This window comes from Dermacentor silvarum, chromosome 3, assembly GCF_013339745.2.
Source record: "Dermacentor silvarum isolate Dsil-2018 chromosome 3, BIME_Dsil_1.4, whole genome shotgun sequence".
Lineage (NCBI taxonomy): Eukaryota > Metazoa > Arthropoda > Arachnida > Ixodida > Ixodidae > Dermacentor > Dermacentor silvarum.
The window spans coordinates 129,759,047-129,785,041 of NC_051156.1; the positions used below are offsets into that span (position 1 = coordinate 129,759,047).

At 49.1% G+C, this 25,995-nt stretch overlaps 2 protein-coding genes across 4 annotated transcripts in view; one reads left to right on the forward strand and one right to left on the reverse strand.

Moving 5' to 3' along the window:
* Positions 1–25,995, reverse strand: part of LOC119445782 (monocarboxylate transporter 12) — a 93,019-nt gene that overhangs the window by 29,315 nt on the left and 37,709 nt on the right. Inside the window, exons 2-4 of the mRNA XM_049663616.1 lie at positions 21,321–21,381; positions 20,599–20,699; positions 890–1,194 (exon numbers count right to left, since the gene is read on the reverse strand). Coding sequence (XP_049519573.1) covers positions 890–1,194; positions 20,599–20,654 — 361 coding nt within the window. The 5' untranslated portion in view covers positions 20,655–20,699; positions 21,321–21,381. The remainder of the gene's footprint in view (positions 1–889; positions 1,195–20,598; positions 20,700–21,320; positions 21,382–25,995) is intronic.
* Positions 7,557–12,544, forward strand: LOC125943984 (uncharacterized). 3 transcript variants are annotated; one of them, XM_049663621.1, is made up of 2 exons: positions 7,557–10,717; positions 12,326–12,544. In XM_049663621.1, the coding sequence occupies exon 1, from the start codon at positions 8,518–8,520 to the stop codon at positions 9,439–9,441; it is 924 nt and encodes a 307-aa protein (XP_049519578.1). In that variant the 5' UTR covers positions 7,557–8,517; the 3' UTR covers positions 9,442–10,717; positions 12,326–12,544. The 3 variants fall into 3 exon arrangements, with proteins under 3 accessions (XP_049519578.1, XP_049519580.1, XP_049519579.1); XM_049663623.1 differs by lacking the exon at positions 12,326–12,544 and adding an exon at positions 11,522–11,632; XM_049663622.1 differs by lacking the exon at positions 12,326–12,544 and adding an exon at positions 10,986–11,097.

The following is a 25,995-nucleotide window of genomic DNA, read 5'->3' on the forward strand; positions in this document are numbered from 1 at the left end:
TCTTGCTGAAATTTTGCAGAAATCTGTCGTTTTACGATACAGATCGTTCTCTGTAATACTTGGCACAGTTCATTTGCCTAGCCTCTCCCCCTCAAAAAAAATGCTAGAGTTGCCTTCGTGAATGAGAAAGCTAGCTGCGGCGAATACTACCTCGCATAAAACAGTGTGGTCGCTTGTCCTCCGCTACCCCACACACGTAAGCAACGTCGCATCTTTTTCTTAAAAACCAGGCAAATAACTCTGTCAAGTGCTATATTGAATGATTCAGATCGTAAAATAAGATATATCTGGAAAATATACGTCAAGAACAGAGTAGCAGTAAGCGCAGAGTTTTTTGGTAAGATATTGGGAAAAAACGCACCTTCTTGTACTATGGTTTGGTGGTGTCGTGGACCCTAAGCAGGGTACCTCAACTTACCCTTTTTATAGTTCCCTTTAACCTAACCTTCTGTCGCTTGTTAATCAAGGTCTATACTATAGTTGGGGTTTTGTTAAACCTAAGCAGAGCGCTTGTTCTGTCATTTGGAAGAGTTACCTGTAATATAACCTTGGAGCCCTTGTGCTAGTGCTCTGGGGTATTGTTTAGTGTTATCGGTAACCGCAAGCGAGGCGCCTTGGCTGCACCTTGAAGAGTGCCCTCTGACTGAACGCTCGGTTTCATTTGGCCAAAAATTCATACTGTCGTTTAGTATTGTCGCTTGCTATAAGCCGGGCGCCTCAGCGGACTATTTGAAGAGTGCCCTGTGACATAAACGTGAGCTTGTTTTTACTAAAAAAAATCCCGTACAGTCGTATGAAGCTGTCATTAAAACTAAGCAGAGAACCCCCGCTGTCTCTGTGGAATTCCCTGCGGCCAACATTCCCACCAAACCGAGCTAGGTGAGCTTACCTCCGAAGTCGTTGACCGAAGTGATGAGGTTCACGGGCCACGAAGCAAGGCCACGTTCCACGCGCATATGCTCTATGATGCCCACGTAGAGAAACCCCGAGCAGCGACTGGCCGAGGACTCCATGGTCGTCATGACGAAGGCAAGCGCGACCACCCACCAGCACTTGTCTATGCCGGCTGCCTCGCCTTTCTTCTTCTTTCCGAGAGCAGTAACATCAGGACAGCTGCACTCCACGAAACTCAATCTGGGGGCTCTGCAAAAGCCTTCACCCGTAGCTTCGCTGGGTTCTTCATAGAGGTCTACCCTGACGGTTAAGGAGGAAACGAATGAGTGGGCGATCGCGTGAGTGAAAGAGCGTTCACTGCGTCAACGTACACAAAATATCGCTAAGATGCACAAATGCATGTTTTTTTTAATATCTTGCGGAAAAGAGACGTATAGGTCGACAGCATAACTATTGAGGGTCACTGTTTCTTGCTCTGCACGTTCCTGTATGATATAATTTGGCAATTTCATCACACAGGCTTTCATCCCCTAAATATGCGCACAATTCCTGTAAACAGTTCAAAATAAGCTGTATAGAACGAGGTGTTAGATAGCCCAAGCGGAATGTCAACAATACTGCTCCAAGTTCCGCGTGAGTTCATAGTATAGTAAAAGGTACACCCGTGAGCAAAAGTATACGGACCACAGGGTCGCCGAAAAAAGTGAATTTGTTCGTGTATACCAAGCATAAACTGGAATTGATGACTGCACTGAAAAGTTCGCAATGCCAAGTTTGGAGTGCAGTCCTCAATTTCAAGTTGCGTTCATAGGCAGAGGAAAAAATCTGCTTTCTCGCGCAACCCCTGGTCCGTATACTTTTGCTCACGGGTGTACGTCTGCTAACCTACGAAGCCTTCGTTGTACCCGTTTACTTGTTTACCGAATACGAATAACTGTCGAAGAATTCCAACCTCAACTTGGACACCAATTTTTCACAGCTCATATGCGATACATCGTCGACAGGACTCTACGGTAGGGGATCAAAGGCGGTATCAAGTCTAGTTTCACGTTACACTCACAAAAGCAAAAAAAAAAAATGTGCAGATCCCGCGCATTATGCGAAGTGATGTTATGCGAACCATTTTGCAAATAGGCCACTGTACAGCCTCCTTCTGGCTTCCTTAAAGCGGTACCAGATGGACCAGCGTGTTTATGTAAGGCAAGAAATTGGTACGATGAGCAGCACCAGAACAAGGTAAGAGCAGGAGCCAACGTTTCGACAAGTGGACTTGTCTTCTCCAAGGCGACATGTGCTCTCCTCGGCACAGTATATATACGTAGGGTTTATCTAAAGGGGAGAGAAGGTAAGGCGCGTGGGCGAGGTAAGGAACGAAGTGCGTTAGCGGTGAGGGTGTAGAATTGAAAAGAAAGATAATGCGCTACTGATAGTCGGTGGAGGAATTTCAGGCAGCGCCGTTTCTTAGCCGGTTGACGTGTCATCGTAGGTTCCTCTTTTCGTAAGAAAAGAAAGGCATGCAACAATAACAAAAAATTGGTAGTGTGACACGAACTTGAGTGTGAAAACACAATAAAATAAAATGGCGACGGCAGTGACCAAAGCCTGACGGAAATGGCATGACGACATATCTTTATTTTAATTTTGGCGAAGAGACTTTCCAACCTGTTCCGTTACGACCTGGGCCGATCCTCGAGGGGGTACAAAAATGTACAGTCAGTTTAGTATCCTTACGTGATTTGAATGTGAAAGCATTACGAGTTCTCTAATTAATTGGTTACGTCCATGATACGCGACGTTATACCTTGTCACGTGTCCTTAACAACTCTAGCTTAATTCACGTTGCTCTAAACTGTACCAACCTTAATCTACCTTAATCCACCCTAGTCCACCTAGCCCTAATTTGTACGGAGCTTAATCCACCTTACTCTAATTTACTGCAACCTTAATCCATGCTGATGGAGACATTTGCTGTAACTCGTTGAGAACGGCGGCTTTTCTGCATCATCGGACATGTAATGCTTTCGCATTATTAAACAGTTTTAGCAAACCGTTGTATGCGCTCCGCGCTCCGCTGGCATTTCACGCGCACCGGCGGCTGAATGAGCGACGTCGATGTCGTTTGTTTAACTTGCCTGTCTCCCAGAGACGCCAGTGGTGCGCTCTGTGCATGGCTGTAAATATAAAAAAATCCTCCTCCATTCTACCCTGTGAAAGCTGATCTAAAGCGACGTTGTTGACGACATTATACAAGCACCACCACCGCAAGTGACGTACGTCATGCGCGCACGCACGTGTGCGGAAGTGCAGCACGCATCCTCATTCTTGCAGGCCCTCTGCCTGGCGTAAGAGCGTTATTGGACTAATTCAATTTCTGAAAGTAAAATACGTCAGGAATTCGTAAAGTACGACTTACACGCAACCTACAGACATAATAGCATCGGATTGTCATTAGAAGATACGAGAAAACATAAGTCTGTTACGCGGAAACCACAAAAAAGCCCTTTTCTATCTGCCGTTTGTTTTTGGGTGAGCGCAGACCAATACCTCCTGACCAACTAGAGGTTAACAGCTTCTCTGTAAAACTTCACGCAGAAACTCCTCTGGATATTTTGAAAGTATGCGTAAGTATCATGCGACTTGGTCATCTCCATGCAGTCTGGTGTCATTATCAATGTTACGAAGCTTGATCCAACCAGTAGAAGCGACAGCGCTGCAGTGGCACGTATTGGTGCGGACAGCCGCACAAGGTCAATTGATGACGGAAGCAAACTACTGTAAGTGGCACCATCAGATGCACCGATGACGAACCGATCGTTATAAGCCGTTGTTACTATTTAACGCCTCCCCCATCCGCGTCGAACCATTACGAATCGTGATGAACCCTACTGCGGCGGAGGCTGCGTATGGTGCGGCCGCACAAAGGAGGAGCGGATACGTAGCGCGCCGCCTTCCTCCATTGGATAGAATGCTCCGGGTGGGGAAAAGAGGTGGGGGAGGGGGGGGGTCATTCTACTCCGACGGCGGCTGCGCAGGCTCATCTTGAAAGCGATCTGCAATGGGAGCGGGGTGACATGACGGCTGATAGCTTCGTGTGTGATGTGTTCTCGCCGCTCAGTTCGCGTTGAAGCGAGAGCCAGCACGCAGGTGAACTCGCTCGCTGCTGCAGGACCTACCTTAAAAGCGATAATCTACATGACGGACGCGCGGGCGGAAGGGTTTGGTCGTTGGGTCTGCATAGAAATGCTTACGCATTTAAAGAAAGTGCACGCACGCTGACGCTCTGTTCAATTGGTTTCGTCGCGGAACGTGGGCAGCGTTCTACGTTCCGCTGCCAGCATGACCACCTTGCGCATGCGCAGAAGTGTTGCCGGTAGCATTATGCTGAGCTGCTGTGCGTAAATTATTCGTATAAACCGGTCTGAGTGGAGTGGACTCTAAACGTCCTGCGAAAACTGTCTAATGTCGCACAGCGTCTCCGTGGAGCTGGATGCTACAAGCAAAGACCTGCATATGCAGGCGGGCCTCGACGGCGGTGCAATATAAGACAGCGTCTCAAAGCGCCAGCTGCCACGAGACAAGTATGGGACAAACTGGCACGCACCTGCTCGTGATGCACACGAAATACAATGGTAAGTCTGTGACTGGATCAAAACTGGTGCGCACGAATGTGCCCTCTCTTGTGTTTCGCGACGAGGGGGGCGCGTGCGTCTGATCGTTACACGTGTTACAAAAATTCCCTAAGAAAAAAATTTGTCATTAGGCCCACAAAATGTTCAGTATAAAAAGTTGTCGCAGTTTCACCTGAAAGGCGAAGCATCAATTGCGATAGCAAACTTGTAGAGAGCTAAACGGAGTAATGATATTAACTTTATCAGCTGTATAAACTTGGACATGCTGCAGCATCGGCAACACGCAGAACTGTTGTCGACACCATCGGCGTTTTGCCCGCGTTCGCTCAAAATGCGTGCGGCGTTGGTGAATGTTGCCGGAGCCTCTGATATAAATAGGCACTGCGTGCCGCAGCTAAACATCGCCTCCCTTCCCTCCCCCTCCCCCACGGCCTCTCGCTCGTCGGAAGAAGGCACGTTTGCTCTACATACATGGTGATTGTGAAGGAGAACAGAGACGCCTACTTCTGCAGCCCTTAAGCGAGCACGGCGCAGAACGCGCGTTTGTTCGCCGTGCGTTCACTCCCCGTGAAAGACGCGCCCCTCGCGCGCTTTCACTCGCACATACAGAATTTGGCGCTGAGCCGTGCTCCCTCAAGGGCTGCAGAAGATAGCGCCAACCTTTCTCTTTCCCTCAAGAACCACTTATCTTATCATCGGCGAAGATTTCTTCTCCAAATGATGTCATACGGAACCTCACGGCGACGGCGACGGCGACGGCGACGCCGACGGCAGAAATCTGCTTTTGAGTGTCCATATAATTGCTATCGCAATAAAACGGTAGTAAACAAATACGGTGTTTCGTTCGATCTATCATTGTTAACAGGTCTTCCCTGTCTATGGTGTGCCCGCATGCCTGGTTTTCACTGACACTGACAATCGTCCAGCATGCCTGGTTATTCGCCTCCCATTGCTCCCTCGTGGTGTTCGTGTCGTGGTGTTTTATGTGGTGTAGCGTTCACTTCCACGTAATGTGGTATAGGGTTGGTGCGGCCCCGCACCACGGGCATTCGTCCCTGTAGGCTGTCGCTGTGGGCCCTCGGCGACCAGCTGAAGCTCATCCAGAGAGTGGAAAATATGGTAAGAGCCAGCGGAGCCCTTGACTAAGGGCCCCGACCATTAGCGATGCCCCTTCGTGGGCAACACAAAACTCTGATTATTCTTCGAACAAACATTATCTATCTATCCACCCGGTTTTCCGTCAGGGGATCACTAGGCTGGCGTGAGTGTTAAATGTGCAAGAAAGAATGTAAAAACATAGACAAACTCAGTAAATGTCTATTTGACCACTTGTCTTTTGTGTCCTTCATGCGTCAGCGGATGGGAAAACTCAGGCGGTGTTTGATCTCTGGTAATGAACAAAAAAAACAGCGACCGCGTGCTAAAGATTATAAAATCGGGATGGTGTGCTCAGACGACGAATTTGGATCTCACCGTCAGGCGCCTACACTTCTTATTGAAGAAATGCATGTCGAGAGGAGACAGGCATCTATCTACCTACCTACCGCCGACTTTCTGGATGGGCCAAAAAATAAGTCGCTAAAGAAAAAAAAACATGTGGTTGATCCCTCTTGTATAGGAATCGGTATAGAACACGAAAGTGAAACGTGTCTTCACAGAAGTAGTGTAATGTTTATTGCACATTGATATATAATGTCTATTGGTGTTTTGTGGCTAAAGCGCCCTTAGGCGTTGATGCACCCACGCTGATGCCTGGTGGCACGTCTCCTCCATCACGACTACCAACGTCGATGACCATGAGCAACCGTCGTGCATATGGAAGCTGCACTACGCTGCACACGCTAGCACAACGCGAAAGACGAAGCACGTAACTGACACACTAATACAACGCGCAAGACAAAGCACGTAACTGAATCGTCACCGAGTCAAATCAGCGCGTACAGCGCGTCGTAATTGCAGCCTCCGCGATCAACTTCAGAAACATTTTCAGAGCTAATTGCGGAGGCCACGCTCCGCTGTGCTGAGTGCGGTGAACGCCACCTAGGTGGCGTTGGTAGTGCTTCTTGATGCCTTGATGGCTAGGTGGCGTATGCCACCGCCCGATTTAAAGGGTTCAGCCTCATCCATCCATCCATCCATCCATCGATGCCAGCGTCCCTTCGAATGCTGGCATCGAGGCGTCGTAGTGCTGAGACCACCGAAGCGTTCACTGTCGGTGCGCGTTAGTGTCATAATGCAGTACTTTTCTGCTCGTAGGCGGCGGCACCGCCCCAAGCAAGAGCGCGGGTACACGGAGGAGTGTTAAGCCCAGACCACACGTACGCTTGCGGACGCGCGTAAGCTCGCGTCTACGCACCTTGCGGTTGCCGCGCCTAGCGAGGAATGGCGGTTTGCATCCACAAATACGCGTGACAGCGCGCGCTCACTGGCCTCACTTGTTTACACCTTGGCAGACGCCACTTCGTATTCCGTTGTTGGCAGTGCTTCAAAATGCTTCGATATCTTTAAACGTAATTGTTATCTTTTTGGAGCTGTTATATCAGCACAAAAAGTGAAGAAGAAGCACTTTCTTGCATGATATAATTCTTCTTAACTGAGAGTTGAATGTACCGCGCCGTCGCTGCGTAGCCAGGCGCTCCGACGCGAGGCAGCCCAGGCGCGCGATAACTGAGAGGAGCTGATCACCGAGATCGCGCCGCATTTCGACGCGTACGAGCCGTGCCGCACCATCTGCGCATGCGTGGGCGCGCGGACGCGAGCTTGCGCGCGTTTGCAAGCGTACGTGTGGTCTGGGCTTTAGATATATAAGGCGCGTCTGTGTAGCTCTCTGCAAATGCGTTTGTGGCGCAATGGGTTAAACGCTCGGCGATCTATCGTCGCGGACCGAGAGGTCGTGGGTTCGATTTCCAAATTTTGCATGTTTGTGGAACTTTTTCTTCTGGTTTCTTTCTTTGTATTATGTTCTATGACGTGGAAATACGTCAGTGAAGTCTTGGTGGACCCCGGCATAAAACACTTTCGTGTTAAAAAAAAGCGCTCGCTCGCCGTCCACTTGCGCGCTTGGGCTGCGACATCTCGCTGCCGTCGCCGTCGTGGTCACCTTGTGGTGCCGTCTGCTAAAACTTGTCGAGAATAATTTGTATCGCCATCATCCAACACCGTTAACAAAGTCATCGGTATTGTTTGGAAGTATTGACAGTATGCCCAGTAGACCTATGCTGTCCAGATAAGGTATTCGATTGCTTTGACAATATTATTCGATCGTTGATTTATTCATAGAGCCTAACGTTCCAACTAAACACTGGAGCTATGTAAATTTCCGTGGTTAGGACTCCGGATTACTTTTCACCACTTGAGTTCATTTAACTTGCGCCAAAATCAAAACACACGAGCGCTTTCGCATTTCGCCCCCATCAAAATGCAGCCTGCGTGTCCGCGAATCTAACCCACAACGTTGTGTTGGGCAGCAGAAATACATAGCCGCTGTGCCACTGCAAGCGGTAATTTTCGATAATTTTTGCAACAAATTATTTCAGGCAATTCGCACAATATATATGCCGGACAATCGAAGAACAACGTCGAAGCCATCGTTTACACCAAAATATACTTGTGGCATCAGTTTTTATAATGTGTTTACACAGCACTACAAGCTACTGACATGGCTTCCAAAAAGGTTACCACAGGTCCATGTCTCAAAATGAGTGACGAAACCAAGCTCTAGCCCTTTAAGAACGCCAAAAAAGTGGACATAAAAAAATTGCAAAAAATTACGGGTTAAAAAAATGAAAATCAGTATAATGAACTTATAAAGCAAGCATACACGAACGATGTCTGTCAGAAAGGTCAGTATTATTAAGAAAACACGTTTACGCTGTATCAAATGCTAGCTTTACTGCACACAAGTTAGTGTGAAGTTGGTACGGATGAAGTTGACGTCGAAGATTGAATTGCCAATTATGAACGCATCAGTGAGATCAATCGTTGGGACCCGACGATGATGCCGGCGAACGTGCTGTTTTATCTCAAAGGAACGGCAAACATGTGGTACGATAACCATGAGGCACAGATTGGAAGTTGGGACACTTTCAAAGCAAAACTTAGTGCTTTGTTTGGGAAGTCCATTTGTCGAAAGGCAGCCGCAACAAAAGAGCTATCTATCCGCGATCAGACGTCCACTGTACCATGCTTATCCTACATTCAGGACGTCTTGGCTCTTGGCCGTAAAGTGGACATGACGGAGTCAGACAAAGTTGGTCACGTGCTTAAGGGAATCGCAGACGATGCGTTCAACCTATTACTGTGCCGAAATTGTGCGACCGTCGACGCAATTGCTAAAGAATGCCGGCGTTTTGAGCAGGCCAAAAGTCGGCGTATTGCGAGGTCAATTCGGTCGGTGTATTGCGAGGCCACCGCTTCCGTCTTTCCTTTCCTCTCGTCTTTCACTGTTGTCTTTTATTTCGAGTTTTGCGCTACTAAGTATCATGTTCACTCGCTGGGCTACCGAACACCGCCCCGACGTCATCATGCGAAGACGGACAGGCCTCTCGTCTGCAGTCATCGCCGCCATCGGAACTTACACGAATCGTCCGTCAGGAGATCGAAGCAATTACTCCTGGTCTCCCCAACAGTGGCCACGGCGATTTTCCCGTGCCGACCGTTTCCCTGGTCCAGTCCATTGTGCGGGAGGAACTCGGCAACTTGGGTTTCGCCGTCTGCACCGTTGCTCAGTCTCGGACAACTGAATTTCGCCGTAGGTCGCCGCCCCGCACAAGATCGCCGCCCCCGGAACAACGGTTCTATCCGCGCTCTCGTAATCCGTCTGAATGGCGCACGGCAGATGATCGGCCGATTTGTTTCCACTACCGTCGCATCGGTCACGTTGCGCGCCATCGCAACAACCGTTGGGGGTCACCGTTAACCCGGGATGACACTGTTAGCCGCACCGACAACTACCGCAGTTTTCAGCCCACTCAGCCATACCAGCCTTACAACAGTGACAGCTACCACCGCTTACAGCCTTTTGAGCCGTACAACGTCGATGCCACCCCTACGCCGCACAGCCGTTCCCGTCGCCCCGAGGTCACCAGTCACGTTCGCCGCCAGCGCGTCGTCCGTCGTCGTCTTCACCCCTACGACGACGTCCGACATCGCCGCTGAATCTCCGACAGGGAAACTAAGGGATGCAGCTCTTAGAGGTGACGCCACCTCAAATCCTCTCCTCGTATTGCTGACACGACGAAACTTGATCGACGTTGGCGTTGACGGCTTAACTGTTGCCGCACTCGTCGATACTGGGGCAAAAATCTCCGTAATGAAAAATCAGCTTCATCGCCGCCTCAAGAAAGTACTTACACCTGTCGCTACTGGTATTATTTGCGTCACTGATGGAAGAAGCCCCGCAGTCATCGGATTGCGCACAGATCGCGTCGCCATCGCCGGTCACCATATATCTGATTTGTTTACTGTTATCGAGCAATGCCCTAACAACGTCATTCTCGGACTCGATTTCTTGTCGGCCATGCCGCTCTCATTGACTGTGCAACGGGTGTCCTTCAACTTGAGCTTCCTCAACTCGCTGATGTTCCAGCTTTACCATCACACCGCTTAAGCTCTGTCGATTATGTTCGGTTGTCACCGCAAGCCGGGACGTGTGTAGCTTTGACGACGGCATCAGAAGTTCCAGACGGTGACTACATAGTATCTCCACTAGTTTACGTATACTGTTGACCCGAAATATTGCTGTACCTCACACGCTCGTGCTGAACGACGTTGATTGCCTCATCACCCCACTCCACCATCGCCATCTATTGCTGATGTTCTCCATGTGTTGCGGCTAAAACCCTACTACACCAGCAGCGCTGACTGATTTTAGAAGGCGCCGAGATGGCGCTCAGTCCGCCTGGGGTGATGTTACGAGGCATTGCGTATGAGCCTGCCATTAAAACACCGCTGTGCTACACGAAGAGGAAGAAGACGGGACATGCCGCGTGAGATGCTGTCAGCCATTCTGTGGTAGCAGCAGCCTGTAAATATTGTCATATAGAATTCCGTCTCTCCCGTGTACTTGTGAATCCCCATGACGGCAGCAGTGGTTGTGGCGGCGTGACTGCTTCTAATTATCGCCTTGAACTCTGTACAGATCTACTGACACTGTCACCTCCGGCTGATCGTCGTCTGCTGTCAGCGTGTATCAGGTGGTACACGTGCCAAGCCTGGCTGCTTTCCTCTCGTGGCTGACTTGCTGAGCTGGCTTGGGCTGCATTTCTGCGCCTGCGGAGTCTGCATTTCCGCCACCTAGCGAGGAGGAGAGCCTTCATAAGGACCCACCTCTGGACGGCCCCGATCATTCGGCAGCAGTGGTTGTGGCGGCGTGACTGCTTCTAATTATCGCCTTGAACTCTGTACAGATCTTCTCACACTGTCACCGCCGGCTGATCGTCGTCTGCTGTCAGCGTGTATCAGGTGGTACACGTGTCAAGCCTGGCTGCTTCCCTCTCGTGGCTGACTTGCTGAGCTGGCTTGGGCTGCATTTCTGCGCCTGCGGAGTCTGCATTTCCGCCACCTAGCGGGGAGGAGAGCCTTCATAAGGACCCACCTCTGGACGGTCCCGATCGTTCGGCAGCAGTGGTTGTGGCAGCATGACTGCTTCTAATTATCGCCTTGAACTCTGTACAGATCTACTGACACTGTCACCTCCGGCTGATCGTCGTCTGCTGTCAGCGTGTGTCAGGTGGTACACGTGTCAAGCCTGGCTGCTTCCCTCTCGTGGCTGACTTGCTGAGCTGGCTTGGGCTGCATTTCTGCGCCCGCGGAGTCTGCATTTCCGCCACCTAGCGGGGAGGAGAGCCTTCATAAGGACCCACCTCTGGACGGCCCCGATAATTCGGCAGCAGTGGTTGTGGCGGCGTGACTGCTTCTAATTATCGCCTTGAACTCTGTACAGATCTACTGACACTGTCACCTCCGGCTGATCATCGTCTGCTGTCAGCGTGTATCAGGTGGTACACGTGTCAAGCCTGGCTGCTTCCCTCTCGTGGCTGACTTGCTGAGCTGGCTTGGGCTGCATTTCTGCGCCTGCGGAGTCTGCATTTCCGCCACCTAGCGGGGAGAAGAGCCTTCATAAGGACCCACCTCTGGACGGCCCCGATCATTCGGCAGCAGTGGTTGTGGCGGCGTGACTGCTTCTAATTACCGCCTTGAACTCTGTACAGATCTACTGACACTGTCACTTCCGGCTGATCATCGTCTGCTGTCAGCGTGTATCAGGTGGTACACGTGTCAAGCCTGGCTGCTTCCCTCTCGTGGCTGACTTGCTGAGCTGGCTTGGGCTGCATTTCTGCACCTGCGGAGTCTGCATTTCCGCCACCTAGCGGGGAGGAGATCCTTCATAAGGACCCACCTCTGGACGGCCCCGATCATTCGGCAGCAGTGGTTGTGGGGGCGTGACTGCTTCTAATTATCGCCTTGAACTCTGTACAGATCTACAGACACTGTCACCTCCGGCTGATCGTCGTCTGCTGTCAGCGTGTATCAGGTGGCACACGTGTCAAGCCTGGCTGCTTCCCTCTCGTGGCTGACTTGCTGAGCTGGCTTGGGCTGCATTTCTGCGCCTGCGGAGTCTGCATTTCCGCCACCTAGCGGGGAGGAGAGCCTTCATAAGGACCCACCTCTGGACGGCCCCAATCATTCGGCAGCAGTGATTGTGGCGGCGTGACTGCTTCTAATTATCGCCTTGAACTCTGTACAGATCTACTGACACTGTCACCTCCGGCTGATCATCGTCTGCTGTCAGCGTGTATCAGGTGGTACACGTGTCAAGCCTGGCTGCTTCCCTCTCGTGGCTGACTTGCTGAGCTGGCTTGGGCTGCATTTCTGCGCCTGCGGAGTCTGCATTTCCGCCACCTAGCGGGGAGGAGAGCCTTCATAAGGACCCACCTCTGGACGGCCCCGATCATTCGGCAGCAGTGGTTGTGGGGGCGTGACTGCTTCTAATTATCGCCTTGAACTCTGTACAGATCTACAGACACTGTCACCTCCGGCTGATCGTCGTCTGCTGTCCGCGTGTATCTGGTGGTACACGTGTCAAGCCTGGCTGCTTCCCTCTCGTGGCTGACTTGCTGAGCTGGCTTGGGCTGCATTTCTGCGCCTGCGGAGTCTGCATTTCCGCCACCTAGCGGGGAGGAGAGCCTTCATAAGGACCCACCTCTGGACGGCCCCGATCATTCGGCAGCAGTGGTTGTGGCGGCGTGACTGCTTCTAATTATCGCCTTGAACTCTGTACAGATCTACTGACACTGTCACCTCCGGCTGATCATCGTCTGCTGTCAGCGTGTATCAGGTGGTACACGTGTCAAGCCTGGCTGCTTCCCTCTCGTGGCTGACTTGCTGAGCTGGCTTGGGCTGCATTTCTGCGCCTGCGGAGTCTGCATTTCCGCCACCTAGCGAGGAGGAGAGCCTTCATAAGGACCCACCTCTGGACGGCCCCGATCATTCGGCAGCAGTGGTTGTGGCGGCGTGACTGCTTCTAATTATCGCCTTGAACTCTGTACAGATCTACTGACACTGTCACCTCCGGCTTATCGTCGTCTGCTGTCAGCGTGTATCAGGTGGTACACGTGTCAAGCCTGGCTGCTTCCCTCTCGTGGCTGACTTGCTGAGCTGGCTTGGGCTGCATTTCTGCGCCTGCGGAGTCTGCATTTCCGCCACCTAGCGGGGAGGAGAGCCTTCATAAGGACCCACCTCTGGACGGTCCCGATCATTCGGCAGCAGTGGTTGTGGCGGCGTGACTGCTTCTAATTATCGCCTTGAACTCTGTACAGATCTACTGACACTGTCACCTCCGGCTGATCGTCGTCTGCTGACAGCGTGTGTCAGGTGGTACACGTGTCAAGCCTGGCTGCTTCCCTCTCGTGGCTGACTTGCTGAGCTGGCTTGGGCTGCATTTCTGCGCCCGCGGAGTCTGCATTTCCGCCACCTAGCGGGGAGGAGAGCCTTCATAAGGACCCACCTCTGGACGGCCCCGATAATTCGGCAGCAGTGGTTGTGGCGGCGTGACTGCTTCTAATTATCGCCTTGAACTCTGTACAGATCTACTGACACTGTCACCTCCGGCTGATCATCGTCTGCTGTCAGCGTGTATCAGGTGGTACACGTGTCAAGCCTGGCTGCTTCCCTCTCGTGGCTGACTTGCTGAGCTGGCTTGGGCTGCATTTCTGCGCCTGCGGAGTCTGCATTTCCGCCACCTAGCGGGGAGAAGAGCCTTCATAAGGACCCACCTCTGGACGGCCCCGATCATTCGGCAGCAGTGGTTGTGGCGGCGTGACTGCTTCTAATTATCGCCTTGAACTCTGTACAGATCTACTGACACTGTCACTTCCGGCTGATCATCGTCTGCTGTCAGCGTGTATCAGGTGGTACACGTGTCAAGCCTGGCTGCTTCCCTCTCGTGGCTGACTTGCTGAGCTGGCTTGGGCTGCATTTCTGCACCTGCGGAGTCTGCATTTCCGCCACCTAGCGGGGAGGAGATCCTTCATAAGGACCCACCTCTGGACGGCCCCGATCATTCGGCAGCAGTGGTTGTGGGGGCGTGACTGCTTCTAATTATCGCCTTGAACTCTGTACAGATCTACAGACACTGTCACCTCCGGCTGATCGTCGTCTGCTGTCAGCGTGTATCAGGTGGCACACGTGTCAAGCCTGGCTGCTTCCCTCTCGTGGCTGACTTGCTGAGCTGGCTTGGGCTGCATTTCTGCGCCTGCGGAGTCTGCATTTCCGCCACCTAGCGGGGAGGAGAGCCTTCATAAGGACCCACCTCTGGACGGCCCCGATCATTCGGCAGCAGTGATTGTGGCGGCGTGACTGCTTCTAATTATCGCCTTGAACTCTGTACAGATCTACTGACACTGTCACCTCCGGCTGATCATCGTCTGCTGTCAGCGTGTATCAGGTGGTACACGTGTCAAGCCTGGCTGCTTCCCTCTCGTGGCTGACTTGCTGAGCTGGCTTGGGCTGCATTTCTGCGCCTGCGGAGTCTGCATTTCCGCCACCGAGCGGGGAGGAGAGCCTTCATAAGGACCCACCTCTGGACGGCCCCGATCATTCGGCAGCAGTGGTTGTGGGGGCGTGACTGCTTCTAATTATCGCCTTGAACTCTGTACAGATCTACAGACACTGTCACCTCCGGCTGATCGTCGTCTGCTGTCCGCGTGTATCAGGTGGCACACGTGTCAAGCCTGGCTGCTTCCCTCTCGTGGCTGACTTGCTGAGCTGGCTTGGGCTGCATTTCTGCGCCTGCGGAGTCTGCATTTCCGCCACCTAGCGGGGAGGAGAGCCTTCATAAGGACCCACCTCTGGACGGCCCCGATCATTCGGCAGCAGTGGTTGTGGCGGCGTGACTGCTTCTAATTATCGCCTTGAACTCTGTACAGATCTACTGACACTGTCACCTCCGGCTGATCATCGTCTGCTGTCAGCGTGTATCAGGTGGTACACGTGTCAAGCCTGGCTGCTTTCCTCTCGTGGCTGACTTGCTGAACTGGCTTGGGCTGCATTTCTGCGCCTGCGGAGTCTGCATTTCCGCCACCTAGCGGGGAGGAGAGCCTTCATAAGGACCCACCTCTGGACGGCCCCGATCATTCGGCAGCAGTGGTTGTGGGGGCGTGACTGCTTCTAATTATCACCTTGAACTCTGTACAGATCTACTGACACTGTCACCTCCGGCTGATCGTCGTCTGCTGTCAGCGTGTATCAGGTGGTACACGTGTCAAGCCTGGCTGCTTCCCTCTCGTGGCTGACTTGCTGAGCTGGCTTGGGCTGCATTTCTGCGCCTGCGGAGTCTGCATTTCCGCCACCTAGCGGGGAGGAGAGCCTTCATAAGGACCCACCTCTGGACGGCCCCGATCATTCGGCAGCAGTCGTTGTGGCGGCGTGACTGCTTCTAATTATCGCCTTGAACTCTGTACAGGTTGGTGCTTTGCCAATCCTTTCTTTTTCTTCTTGTGCTCTGTCGTAGCCACTGCCGCTGCTGCCATTGTGTGTTGCGATTGCATCTTGTCACTATGCCTACAAATGCTGAATTGGCAAAGGAGATAGACGCTCTCCGTTCTGAGGTTGCGGCCATGCGAGACAGCCTTCAGACGTTCAATGCACTTTATGAATCAGTCAAAACCATAAATGAAGCTCTCGCAAAAGAAAACAAGGCGTTGAGGGACGAAAACAAATCAGTGAAAGATGACTGCAGGCTATTCTCGCGGTGGCTTGCTGACGTTGAGCAATATTCACGGGCGAACAACGTCGAAATAAAAGGTATCCCGAAGAGGGAGAAGGTGAGAGCTGCCTCGCGGTCGTGCAGGCCATTGGCGAGAAAGTTGGCTGCGCAATTGCTCCCAGTGATATAGACATAGCGCACCGTGTACCGGGAAAGCAGGGCACACATATTATTGCGCGGTTCTGCTCACGGTAAAAAAAACAGACTTCGCGGTAAAAGCAAGAAAGGCAAGACTAAACACAAGAGCTATTGGGCTTTCTGGGAATTCAGTTGCCCCCATCTACGTCAATGACCATCTGACGCCAGAGAATAAGCGACTTTTCGCATAGGCCCTTGAGCTGAAAAAAGCTAAGGGATGGAAATTTCTCTGGACAGATAATTGCATTATCAAGGCCAGGAAATCGGAAGATAGTAGAGTGCACCGCATCTCTGGCGTGGGTGATCTTGCCGTATTTAAATAACTTGTCATCGTATACGCACCTGTTTACCACTTCCGTCGCTCTACAGAATGGATTCGTCCATATTTTCATTCGAACGCACTAAAGCACTTCTCAAGGACAATGCGTCTACATTCTCTTTAATTCATTTTAACATCCGGAGCCTTCGCAAACACTGCGATGACGTTTGTGCTTTCTTTTCAGTCATCGATCACACGTTTTCATTCATTTGTTTATCAGAAACTTGGTTGACCTCACATGACGGCGCCTTGTACGGAATCCCTGGCTACATATCGGAATATTGTCATCGTGAGGATAGTCGTGGTGGCGGTTCAGCTGTTCTTGTTGATTCTACTGTACCTTATCGGCGGCGACTTGACGTGTCATTAAGCACACCACTTTGTGAATCCGTATGCATTGAAATTGACCATATCATCTGCCAATGACTAACCGTAACACCGTCATTCTATCACTTTACCGATCACCCTCTTCATCATATGCAGAATTTTGCGCAGAATTTGAAGTAATGTTAAACAAGTTAATTGAAGAGAACAAGAATGTAGTTATCTGTGGTGACATAAACATTAACATTGCTGATCAACACAGCCAATCCTGCTCTGAATATGTACGCTGTTGTCTTGGTTGCGACTTTTCGTCAGTAATACGTACTCCAACTAGATACGATTCCAATACATTCATCGATCACATCTTGGTCAGTCTGCCTACCGATGATATTACAGCAGGAGTGTTGGACTATGCTATTACGGATCATTACCCGATAGTTTTGTGTTTCGCGTCTAAAGAGTTCCACCGTATTAGAAATAACGTGCGCACTACTTTTGATTCAAAAAAAATTTTGGACACCATTCGAAACACTAATTGGAGCGAACTATATCACGAAAATAACCCCGAAACTGCATTCGAATCTTTTTCAACTAAGATAAGAGAATGCATCAGTCAGTCTTCTTATGAAATCACGGTTAAGCAATGGTTTCGCACGCCTAGGAATCCTTGGATCACTAAGGCACTAATGAATTCTATAATGAAGAAAGATAATCTTCGCAGGAAAGTCAAGGCAGAACCGTTTAATCATTCCCTAAAGTGTCGGCTAAAAATTTATTCCAATATTCTGGGAGCTGCTCTGAGGCACGCTAAACGGGAATACTATCAAAATAAGATTAGAAATAATTGTGGCAACGCCAGGCAGAAGTGGCAAGTAATTAAAGAATTTCTTAACAACAATGAGTCCAAAACACACCCAGCTGCCATAACTCTTAACGAAAACAGATACACGGATTCTGGTTCCATCGCTGAAGTTTTCAGTTCACATTTCAGTGCCCCTGTAGATACTAATAAAACCACTCAATCGGAACTCACACTGCCAAGTCTTCCACGTACTCCTCAATCTTTCTTTTTGTACCCCACGGCATCAGATGAAGTTAACGATATTATCCTATCATCAAAGAATACTGGCCCAGGTCTCGATGAAATTTGCGCTTCCAAAATTAAACTTGTATCAAATGAGCTTTCACCAATCTTAGCCTATTTAATCAATAAGCTTCTCTCAGCTGCTGTGTTTCCTCATAGCCTGAAAGCAGGTAAAATTATCCCGATTTTTAAGAAAGGTGATCGCGAATGCTCTAACAACTATCGCCCCATTTGCATTTTACCTTTCTTTGGTAAAGTAATTGAAAACTAACCTACATCTGCTTAATGAAACACTTATCCAAATTTGACATATTATCTGATGACCAATTTGGCTTCTGTCCAGGTTTTTCAACTGAGGTTGCACTAATTACTTTCACTGACAGAGTTAAATTGGCAATTGATGAAGGCCTACTTTTTGGAGCTGTGTTCATTGATTTTACTAAGGCCTTTGATACAATTAATCACAACATTCTCTTTCATAAACTTGACTGTTACGGCATATCTGGACCCCCCTTACAGCTGATTAAAAGCTATCTTACTAACCGGACGCAAGTTGTTCAAATAAATGATTCATTCTCATCTCCAAAATTTTCTAACGTTGGCGTTCCCCAGGGATCGATCCTGGGACCCCTCCTGTTTTTGTTATTTATAAATTATTTACCACTTCGTTTGAAACACACTAATGCTCTTCTCTATGCTGATGACACTACAATTTTTACCGCACATAAGGACCCACTAATACTACAACATTCACTAAACATCGACTTAGACAACGTTCACTCATGGTGTTAATCGAACGCATTACGTATCAATCCATCGAAGACTAATTTTATGGTGCTTCATTCCCCACAGTTATTGCCGAACATCTCTTCATTAGCGGTGACACTTGATGGACACTTCATTCATACATCTGCTTCCACAAAATTTCTTGGTGTAATATTAGATAAACATTTGAAATTCAGTGAGCATGCTCAGTCCTTAACTCAAAAAGTGTCTTTCGGTATTCATGTGATTATCAAAACACGGCGTTACTTTTCAACCGAAATCCTTCTTTCCTTACATTACGCATTTATTCACAGCCATCTGTCGTACTGCCTATCATCATGAGGAAATACGTATTGGTCGCATATAGGTCATCTTGAACGCTTACAAAAGCAAGCTTTAAGACTTATCACTTTCAACCCATTTTTATCGCCATCAGCCCCCATTTTTCGCAGTCTGAATATTTTGCCTCTGCGTAAACTTGTTAGCCACAAAATTCTTATAATCATGTTTCGTGTTTTAAATCATGAATTATACATTTCTAGCTTTTCTGATGTCAATCTTGTAAATACTAACAACACAAGGTTTTCAACTAACCGTAATCTACTTTTACCTAAAATACGTACAAACTATGGTCGAATGACGACAAGATTTTCATGTGTAACTCTGTGGAACAAGCTACCTTTTGACTTGAAATCATGCACAATGCACTCATTTTGTAAACGTCTTAAAATTGAATTGTTAAACGATTTGTGACTTTATTGTTTTCTTTTTGATTTCTTTGTTTCAACCAAATTGTCATTATTACTTGTATTGCCCTACTCTTTTTTTTCGCACACTTTTTTCTATATTTTGCTGCAATTTCGCCACTGTTTGCTGACCAATGAACTAATCCTCTGTTTAATTTTTGTTAGGAGGTCCCCCTGACAGTTCTTACTTTGGGACCTCTGATTGTTCAATCACAATGCAAAACGAATGTATATAACAAATGTATATATTTTGAATAAACCTTAAACTTCAATGCGCATATAACGCATTAAAACATACATTGCTTTCAACGGCAGAACCAAGGGGACCCCGAAAAGAGAGTGCGTCGTTGTGTTTCTTGCAAAAGAAATTTAACTCCTGCGTGTAGGATGAATAATGCGCGCCGCAGCTAAACAATGCTTTTCGTGGAGGTGCTGCCTTGTCGGCAGACTTTAGCGTTCATAATATAGATGGCAGCACATAAGCGTTGATGACTCATGTCATTTCTTTTGATCGCGCGCTTTGCGCTACAGTGTTGCCACGTTGATTTGCAGATCAACGCTAAAGGTCACCGCAATAGCTCTACTGGGTGTTTACTTTTGGGTTCATCACAATGTTTGCTATGACACCAGTGCGCCTCGACGCAGTAGAGCAGGCGAAACAGAGCACCAGCTGTCCCAGTAGCGCGTGAGGTATTGCGTCAGGGGAGAGCGCATCGCCGCGACCATGTCCTCCTAGCTCACGGAGGAAGATTATTTGCTGCGTGCCATGGAGGAAGAGAGTGCTTTGAACCTCCTCGAAAGTTCAATCTATTGGATGTCACTGATAAACTACCTCACTCGTTCTACAGTGTCAGCCATTTTCAGTCCATTGCCTTGAGGTTGGTTTGCACATCTGCAACATTTATATCGCTAAAATAGTTGCAGTTGATGGCGTTACAAAAAATATTTAACCACAGGCAGTGTATTGCCATCTAAGAGAAAATATATCCGATATAGCTTTCGTTTCTCATGGACGGTCATTTCGACTCTTTCTATCATTTTTTATTTCTATTACGCGCTTGCCCGAGCCCAAGCTTTCCAGCCGGTCTGCACTGGCTAAACTCCCTGACGTTCTCTATCTCTCTTTGACGGCACTATCTTTGACCATATCTTTAAGCGCTATCATATACGAATGATGTTCCTTGATCTCCGCAACTCAATGTAAAATATCAGCTACACTACATATAACAACATGCACACAATGGCACTGCCTACTGCAATAGCCAAAATATACGTAACCAAACAAAGTCGCATTGCTTGGTAGTATTAATTATCATCTTCTTTTGTTCCAGAGACTACCTGAACCAATAGACCAATGTTTATAAGGAGCAGGTTTTCCTTAAGATACTAAGTGAACATTACAAAGCTGGTAGCTTTACATGCTGGCTGCTTACTTGACAATCCTCGGTTTTCCATTCGCAGTTACATCTTTCTTGTGGGCATCTTCCATTCTTTGCACCAGTAGAGGTTCCTTTTCAGGCACCGCTTTAGAGCTCTTCGTGTTATGAAAAATGAAATTAAAACATCAAGAACTGAACGTTATGTATTGACAATATGCCTACAAGCAATTTTCATTGCAACACAAGTGCACAGTGCACGTACTACAATGAGGAAATATAAATTAAATTAAATTCTTGGCTTTTACATGCCAAATCCACTATCTGATTATGAGACACGCCGTAGTGGGGGACTCCGGATTAATTTTGACCACCTTCAACGTGTAAGCAATGCACGGTAGCTGGGCGTTCTTCCATCGAAATTCGGCCGCCGTCGCAGAGATTTGATCATGCGACCTCATGCGTAGTGGTGCAACGCCAAAGCCACTAAACAACCACGGCGCGTAATAATGACATTTCTTTGAGAGTGGCTACTGTAATATTATGATGAACCTGGCGTTTTCGTATCTCTATCAAATAGGTATTCAAGTCACTGGGAAACTTGCTTGCTACTTAAAGCTACGAAGCAGGGTTGGCTGCTCGACAACGCAAGCATGTAACCAGAGACATGGCTACAAGCTGCAATGGAAGCAGCATGCGTGAGTAGGTGAAAGTATCGGGCGTCCGAAAAGCAACAGTTCAGTGGAAATGGTTGCCTTAAAAGTTAAATTTTTACTTACGGCAGTGCAGTTATTACTAAAGGAGATGCTGAAAGTATCGGCCGACGGCTTAAAGACTTGTCTGCACATGAAGCTGCATATCGATAAACATTTGGTGGAAGGTTGCTGCAGTTATCTCGACAATGTGCCTGGTAGTGGCTGTCTGTAGCTCCTACAGTATGTGAGTATTGTTTCCGTACACCAGTCCTGTCAGTGTACCCCACCTACTTTATGTAACAAGCTTTTTTCGCCGTCATATCTCCCTTGAAACTGCGATGCCATTCACAATTATCATCACAGTTTTGTATATTTTTCTTACTGTATAGTTACTTTTCGGACAACCGGTAATACCCTACGATGTGATTCGGTGTGGGCAGTGCTCGGCTTCCTTCATTCGTAAACAAACAACCATGGTTGAGAAAAACTTTACTGTAACTTCTTCGATATTATTTCACGGTGTGGTTACAATGCTCCAACAACCAACTATTTCACGTCTAAATGGTGCTTTTCTTTCGAATTTATATTTCGTCGCGGAAACCTGTTGTACACAGAAAACATGCCTGTTTACAACATGTCTAGTTATTTGTGAGCATACCAACGTACAAGGCTAGCGAAAAATGACTCATCAGAAATGTTGCTGCGTCGTTGTGATTCATGCAAAAGAAAATAATTCCTGCGTGTAGGATGATTAATGCGCGCCGCAGCTAAACAATGCTTTTCGTGAAGGTGTTGCCTTGTCGGCAGACTTTAGCGCTCATAATATAGATGGCAGCACATAAGCGTTGATGACTCATGTCATTTCTTTTGATCCCGCTTTGCGCTCCAGTGTGGCCACGTTGATTTGCAGATCAACGCTAAAGGTCACCGCAATAGATCTGCTGGGTGTTTACTTTTGGGTTCATCACAATGTTTGCTATGACTGTCAATCCTACGATATCTGGTTCGTTTGTCGCAAATATTGTTTTGCACATGTCGGCAATGCTTTCAGCATGGTATGTGTGGCGAAGAGCTATACACAGTAGGGAGTTCTTCACGAAATGATGTGACAGCTGAACATCTACAATTCCAAGGCACCCAAAAAACAATTTGGTAGCACTTCAATTACGTATTTCCTAATACCTTTGTCTGTGCAGTCATATTCCCACGTTGCAGTGACAGTCAAAAAAGGTACAGAAATTCTGAGAAGTGTCTAGTAGTGCCTAAACATTGTGTGACTACTTCGCTTTCGCTTACTTATTTTTGCTAGCTGATGCGCGTCTACGCATGGCAATTCCGTTGGCAAAAAATGCTCAGGCTTCAGTAGACAATTGTCAGATTTTCTCACCGCATCCGGCCCCCTCAGAGCGATCGTACCAATTGAGCCGAATCGCCGGGCCCGAGTGCGCCTCGACGGACTAGAGCAGGCGAAACAGAGCACCAGCTGTCCCAGTAGCGCGTGAGGTATTGCGTGAGGGGAGAGCGCATCGCCGCGACGACGTCCTCCTAGCTCACGGAGGAAGATTATTTGCTCCGTGCCATGGAGGAAGATTATTTAGGAGTAGAAACTCACCGTCCGCGCAGGCGCTCGCGTGCGACCAGATAACGTCGCATTAGTATGCGCCGACGGGAGCGCATGCAGTGGTGGCGTTTTCCGGTGCGTCATGCAAGCAGCGGCGAAAAAAAAAAGTTGTCGCAGTTTCACCTGAAAGGTGAAGCATCAATTGCGATAGCAAATTTGTAGAGAGATATACGGAGTAATGATATTAGCTTTATCAGCTGTATAAACTTGGACATGCAGCAGCACCGGCAACGCGCCGAACTGTTGTCGACGCCGTCGGCATTTTGCCCGCGTTCGCTCAAAATGCGTGCTGCGTTGGTGACTGTTGCCGGAGCCTCTGATATAAATAGGCACTTGGTGCCGCAGCTAAACGTCGCCTCCCTTCCCTCCCCCTTCCCCCCCCCCCTCCCCCACGGCCTCTCGCGCATCAGAAGAAGGCGCGTTTGCTCTACATATATGGTGATTGTAAAGGAGGAAAGAGACGCCTACTTCTGCAGCCCTTAAGGAAGCACGGCGCAGAACGCGCGTTTGTTCTCCGCCGTGCGTTCACTCCCCGTGAAAGAGCGCGTCCCTCGCGCCCTTTCACTCGCACATACAGCGTTCGGCGGCGCGCGGCCACGATTTCATCTCCATTGACGTCATACGGAACCTCACGGCGACGGCGACGGCGACGGCGACGGCGACGCCGACGGCAGAAATCTGCTTTTGAGTGTCCATATAATTGCTATCGCAATAAAACACCGCATATCCACGGGGTGAATGATGATGAGTGGGCGAAGCTCCGGGGGGAATCATCGGTAAACCGTGAATCTTCCGTGTAATTCGCCCAGTCTCGCCGCACTAAATCGAACGATTGACTTCCACCAATGACACGCGCCATATGTGACGTCATTCCTATTTTATAACAGCGCCCTTCATTATAATTGCACCATCTCCCGCTTAAGGGGACGCTAGCACAAACGCGTTAGAAACGTGCAGTACTCTCTACTAAGGGGGAGAGGCCACAGCGTCTTACGCAGCCGTTTACACATGCCGGAACGTGCACCGCGTTTGCCGACTCCATCAGCGTTTATGAATACGGGGGTAAGGCGGAGAGGCCACAGCGTCTTACACCAGCTTCTTACACGGGCCGTAACGCGCTAGCACAAACGCGTTAGAAACGCGCAGTCTTTCGTTAATGTTGGGTATTTACTGTCATCGTGGTGCCTATGTCCATGTGCGCTTCGTGGCGTAGTGGTTAGCGCCGCGCGTTCGGGAGCGAGGGTCCCTGGTTCAATTCCGTGCTACAGACACAACTTTCAGAATTTTTTTTTTCATAAAAGACGTGGCTGCCTACTACGACGACGACTACTACTACTACATACTACAGAGGAGGGACAGACCCACACCCTAAGGAGCTTCGCCCCTAAAAAAGCAGAAGCCCGGCGGGCTGCTCGGGCGCGTTCTCTTCGGCGGTCCCCGTGTCTCACGCTCAAAGCAGACGCCAAGCAGACGACACGGGCGTTCGCTTCAGCGTGCACGCCGTAACGATGTTCTTGTGGGCCTTTAACTCTAACAGCAACTGTTCTTGTCGGTGTCTGTTCGAGGGCCGTAATACTAACAGCGCTGATACGTGCAGTGTACCGTTGTTCGGAATTTGCTAGCCTGAGATGGGATCTTACTCCGTGGATGGGACGCAGGTGGGACGCGTGAGCGCCCTTAGTAGAACTTGTAAGGCGCGCGGCCGAACGGGAGCAACACATGTGACCGGTTGCCTTGGCAACCAAGACGGCGATAATTTATTTGTCGGCCGCCAGGTGCCGCCAGCACGATAGTGGCTTCGCGGGCTTGTGACATTTTCTGGTCGCCGCAACTGGCAGAGTTTCCACTCCTAAAGGTTTCTTGCTCCGTGTCCTAGCTGTCGCTCTCACAAGCGTGTGTTAGGCCCGCATTCCTTGTCTGCTCAAGCTTTCGTCTGCATTCTAACTGCGCCTCGGTAAGGCCAAATTAAAACGCGCCAAGTGTCCCAACGCGACCGCATGCCCGCGAGGAATTCATAACTGAAAGGATACTCAGCAGCATTCAATTGGACATTGTGCCACCCCAAAATCTCAAGTTGGCCCACACCCAAATTTCAAGGTGGCCCACGCGGAATTGAAGTTAAAGCTGGCCCACCCACCACCTCCAAGCGAAAAGGTGATCCATCCTAAATTTAGGTGGTCGCACATGCAAATTTAATGTTGGCCCACCCCCAAATTTAAATTAGGCCACCTCCAGATTTCAAGTTCACCTACTTGGAAGTTCCAGGTTGCCCCACCCCCAAATGTGTGTTTGTCTGTGTCCAAATTTCATTCTGGCTCATCCCCAAGTTTAAGTCAGCCCACCCTCGAAATTAGGTGGACGCATCCCCAAGCTTCAACTTGACCCACTCCCAGTTTATGTTGACTCAACCACAAATTTCAGTTTGCCTACCCCCTGCCAAATTTCAATTTGGCCCACCCCTAAATTTCAAATTTACCCACCCCAAGTTAGGTTGGCCCACCCCCAATTTTTAAGTTAGCCCACCCCCAAATTCAGTTGGCCCACCTCCAAATTCTACGTTGGCCTATCCCCAAATTTTAGTTGACCCAACCTACTATATCTTCCCCACGCATTTTCTATGGATCCCTGTGTATCTCAAGGTATGCTTGTTTAAATTTTTTGTTTAAAATGCTCCTTATCGCTTAGACCAATCAGCTAATTTTGTACTAATGTAACGAATAAACGTGTTAACTTTGCAAATTACACATTTTTGTTCAGATAGAAGGCATTGCCCTTTTCGGGTGATGGGGCTGGGATACTGCCCAAAGAATGGTTATGTATTAAAAGACGCAGTGTAAAAAATGTGGGCAGTTTGCACTAGTGGTGCATGACTGGGTCACAGCGGAGCTAGCTCCGGCTTTTGGTAAGTGTTACTAGGTTTTGATAAATTTTGCGAAGTTATACATGGCTTGGCTAGGCTCACACCAAGCGTTGTTAGGTTTTGGTGAGTCTTACGAGGTTATGCATGGCTTAGTTATGCTCATACTAAGTGTCGCCAAGTTCTTGCGAGGTCATACACGGCCAGGCCGGTAAGCCACCCAAGCCGCAGAGTCACACGAATACAAGCCGCAGTATGTGCATCACAATTTATTGCATGCA

What these genes read in the sequence shown, in the direction of transcription:
- LOC125943984 (XM_049663621.1), top strand. Translation starts at nt 8,518, where the DNA reads ATGATGCCGGCGAACGTGCTGTTTTATCTCAAAGGAACGGCAAACATG.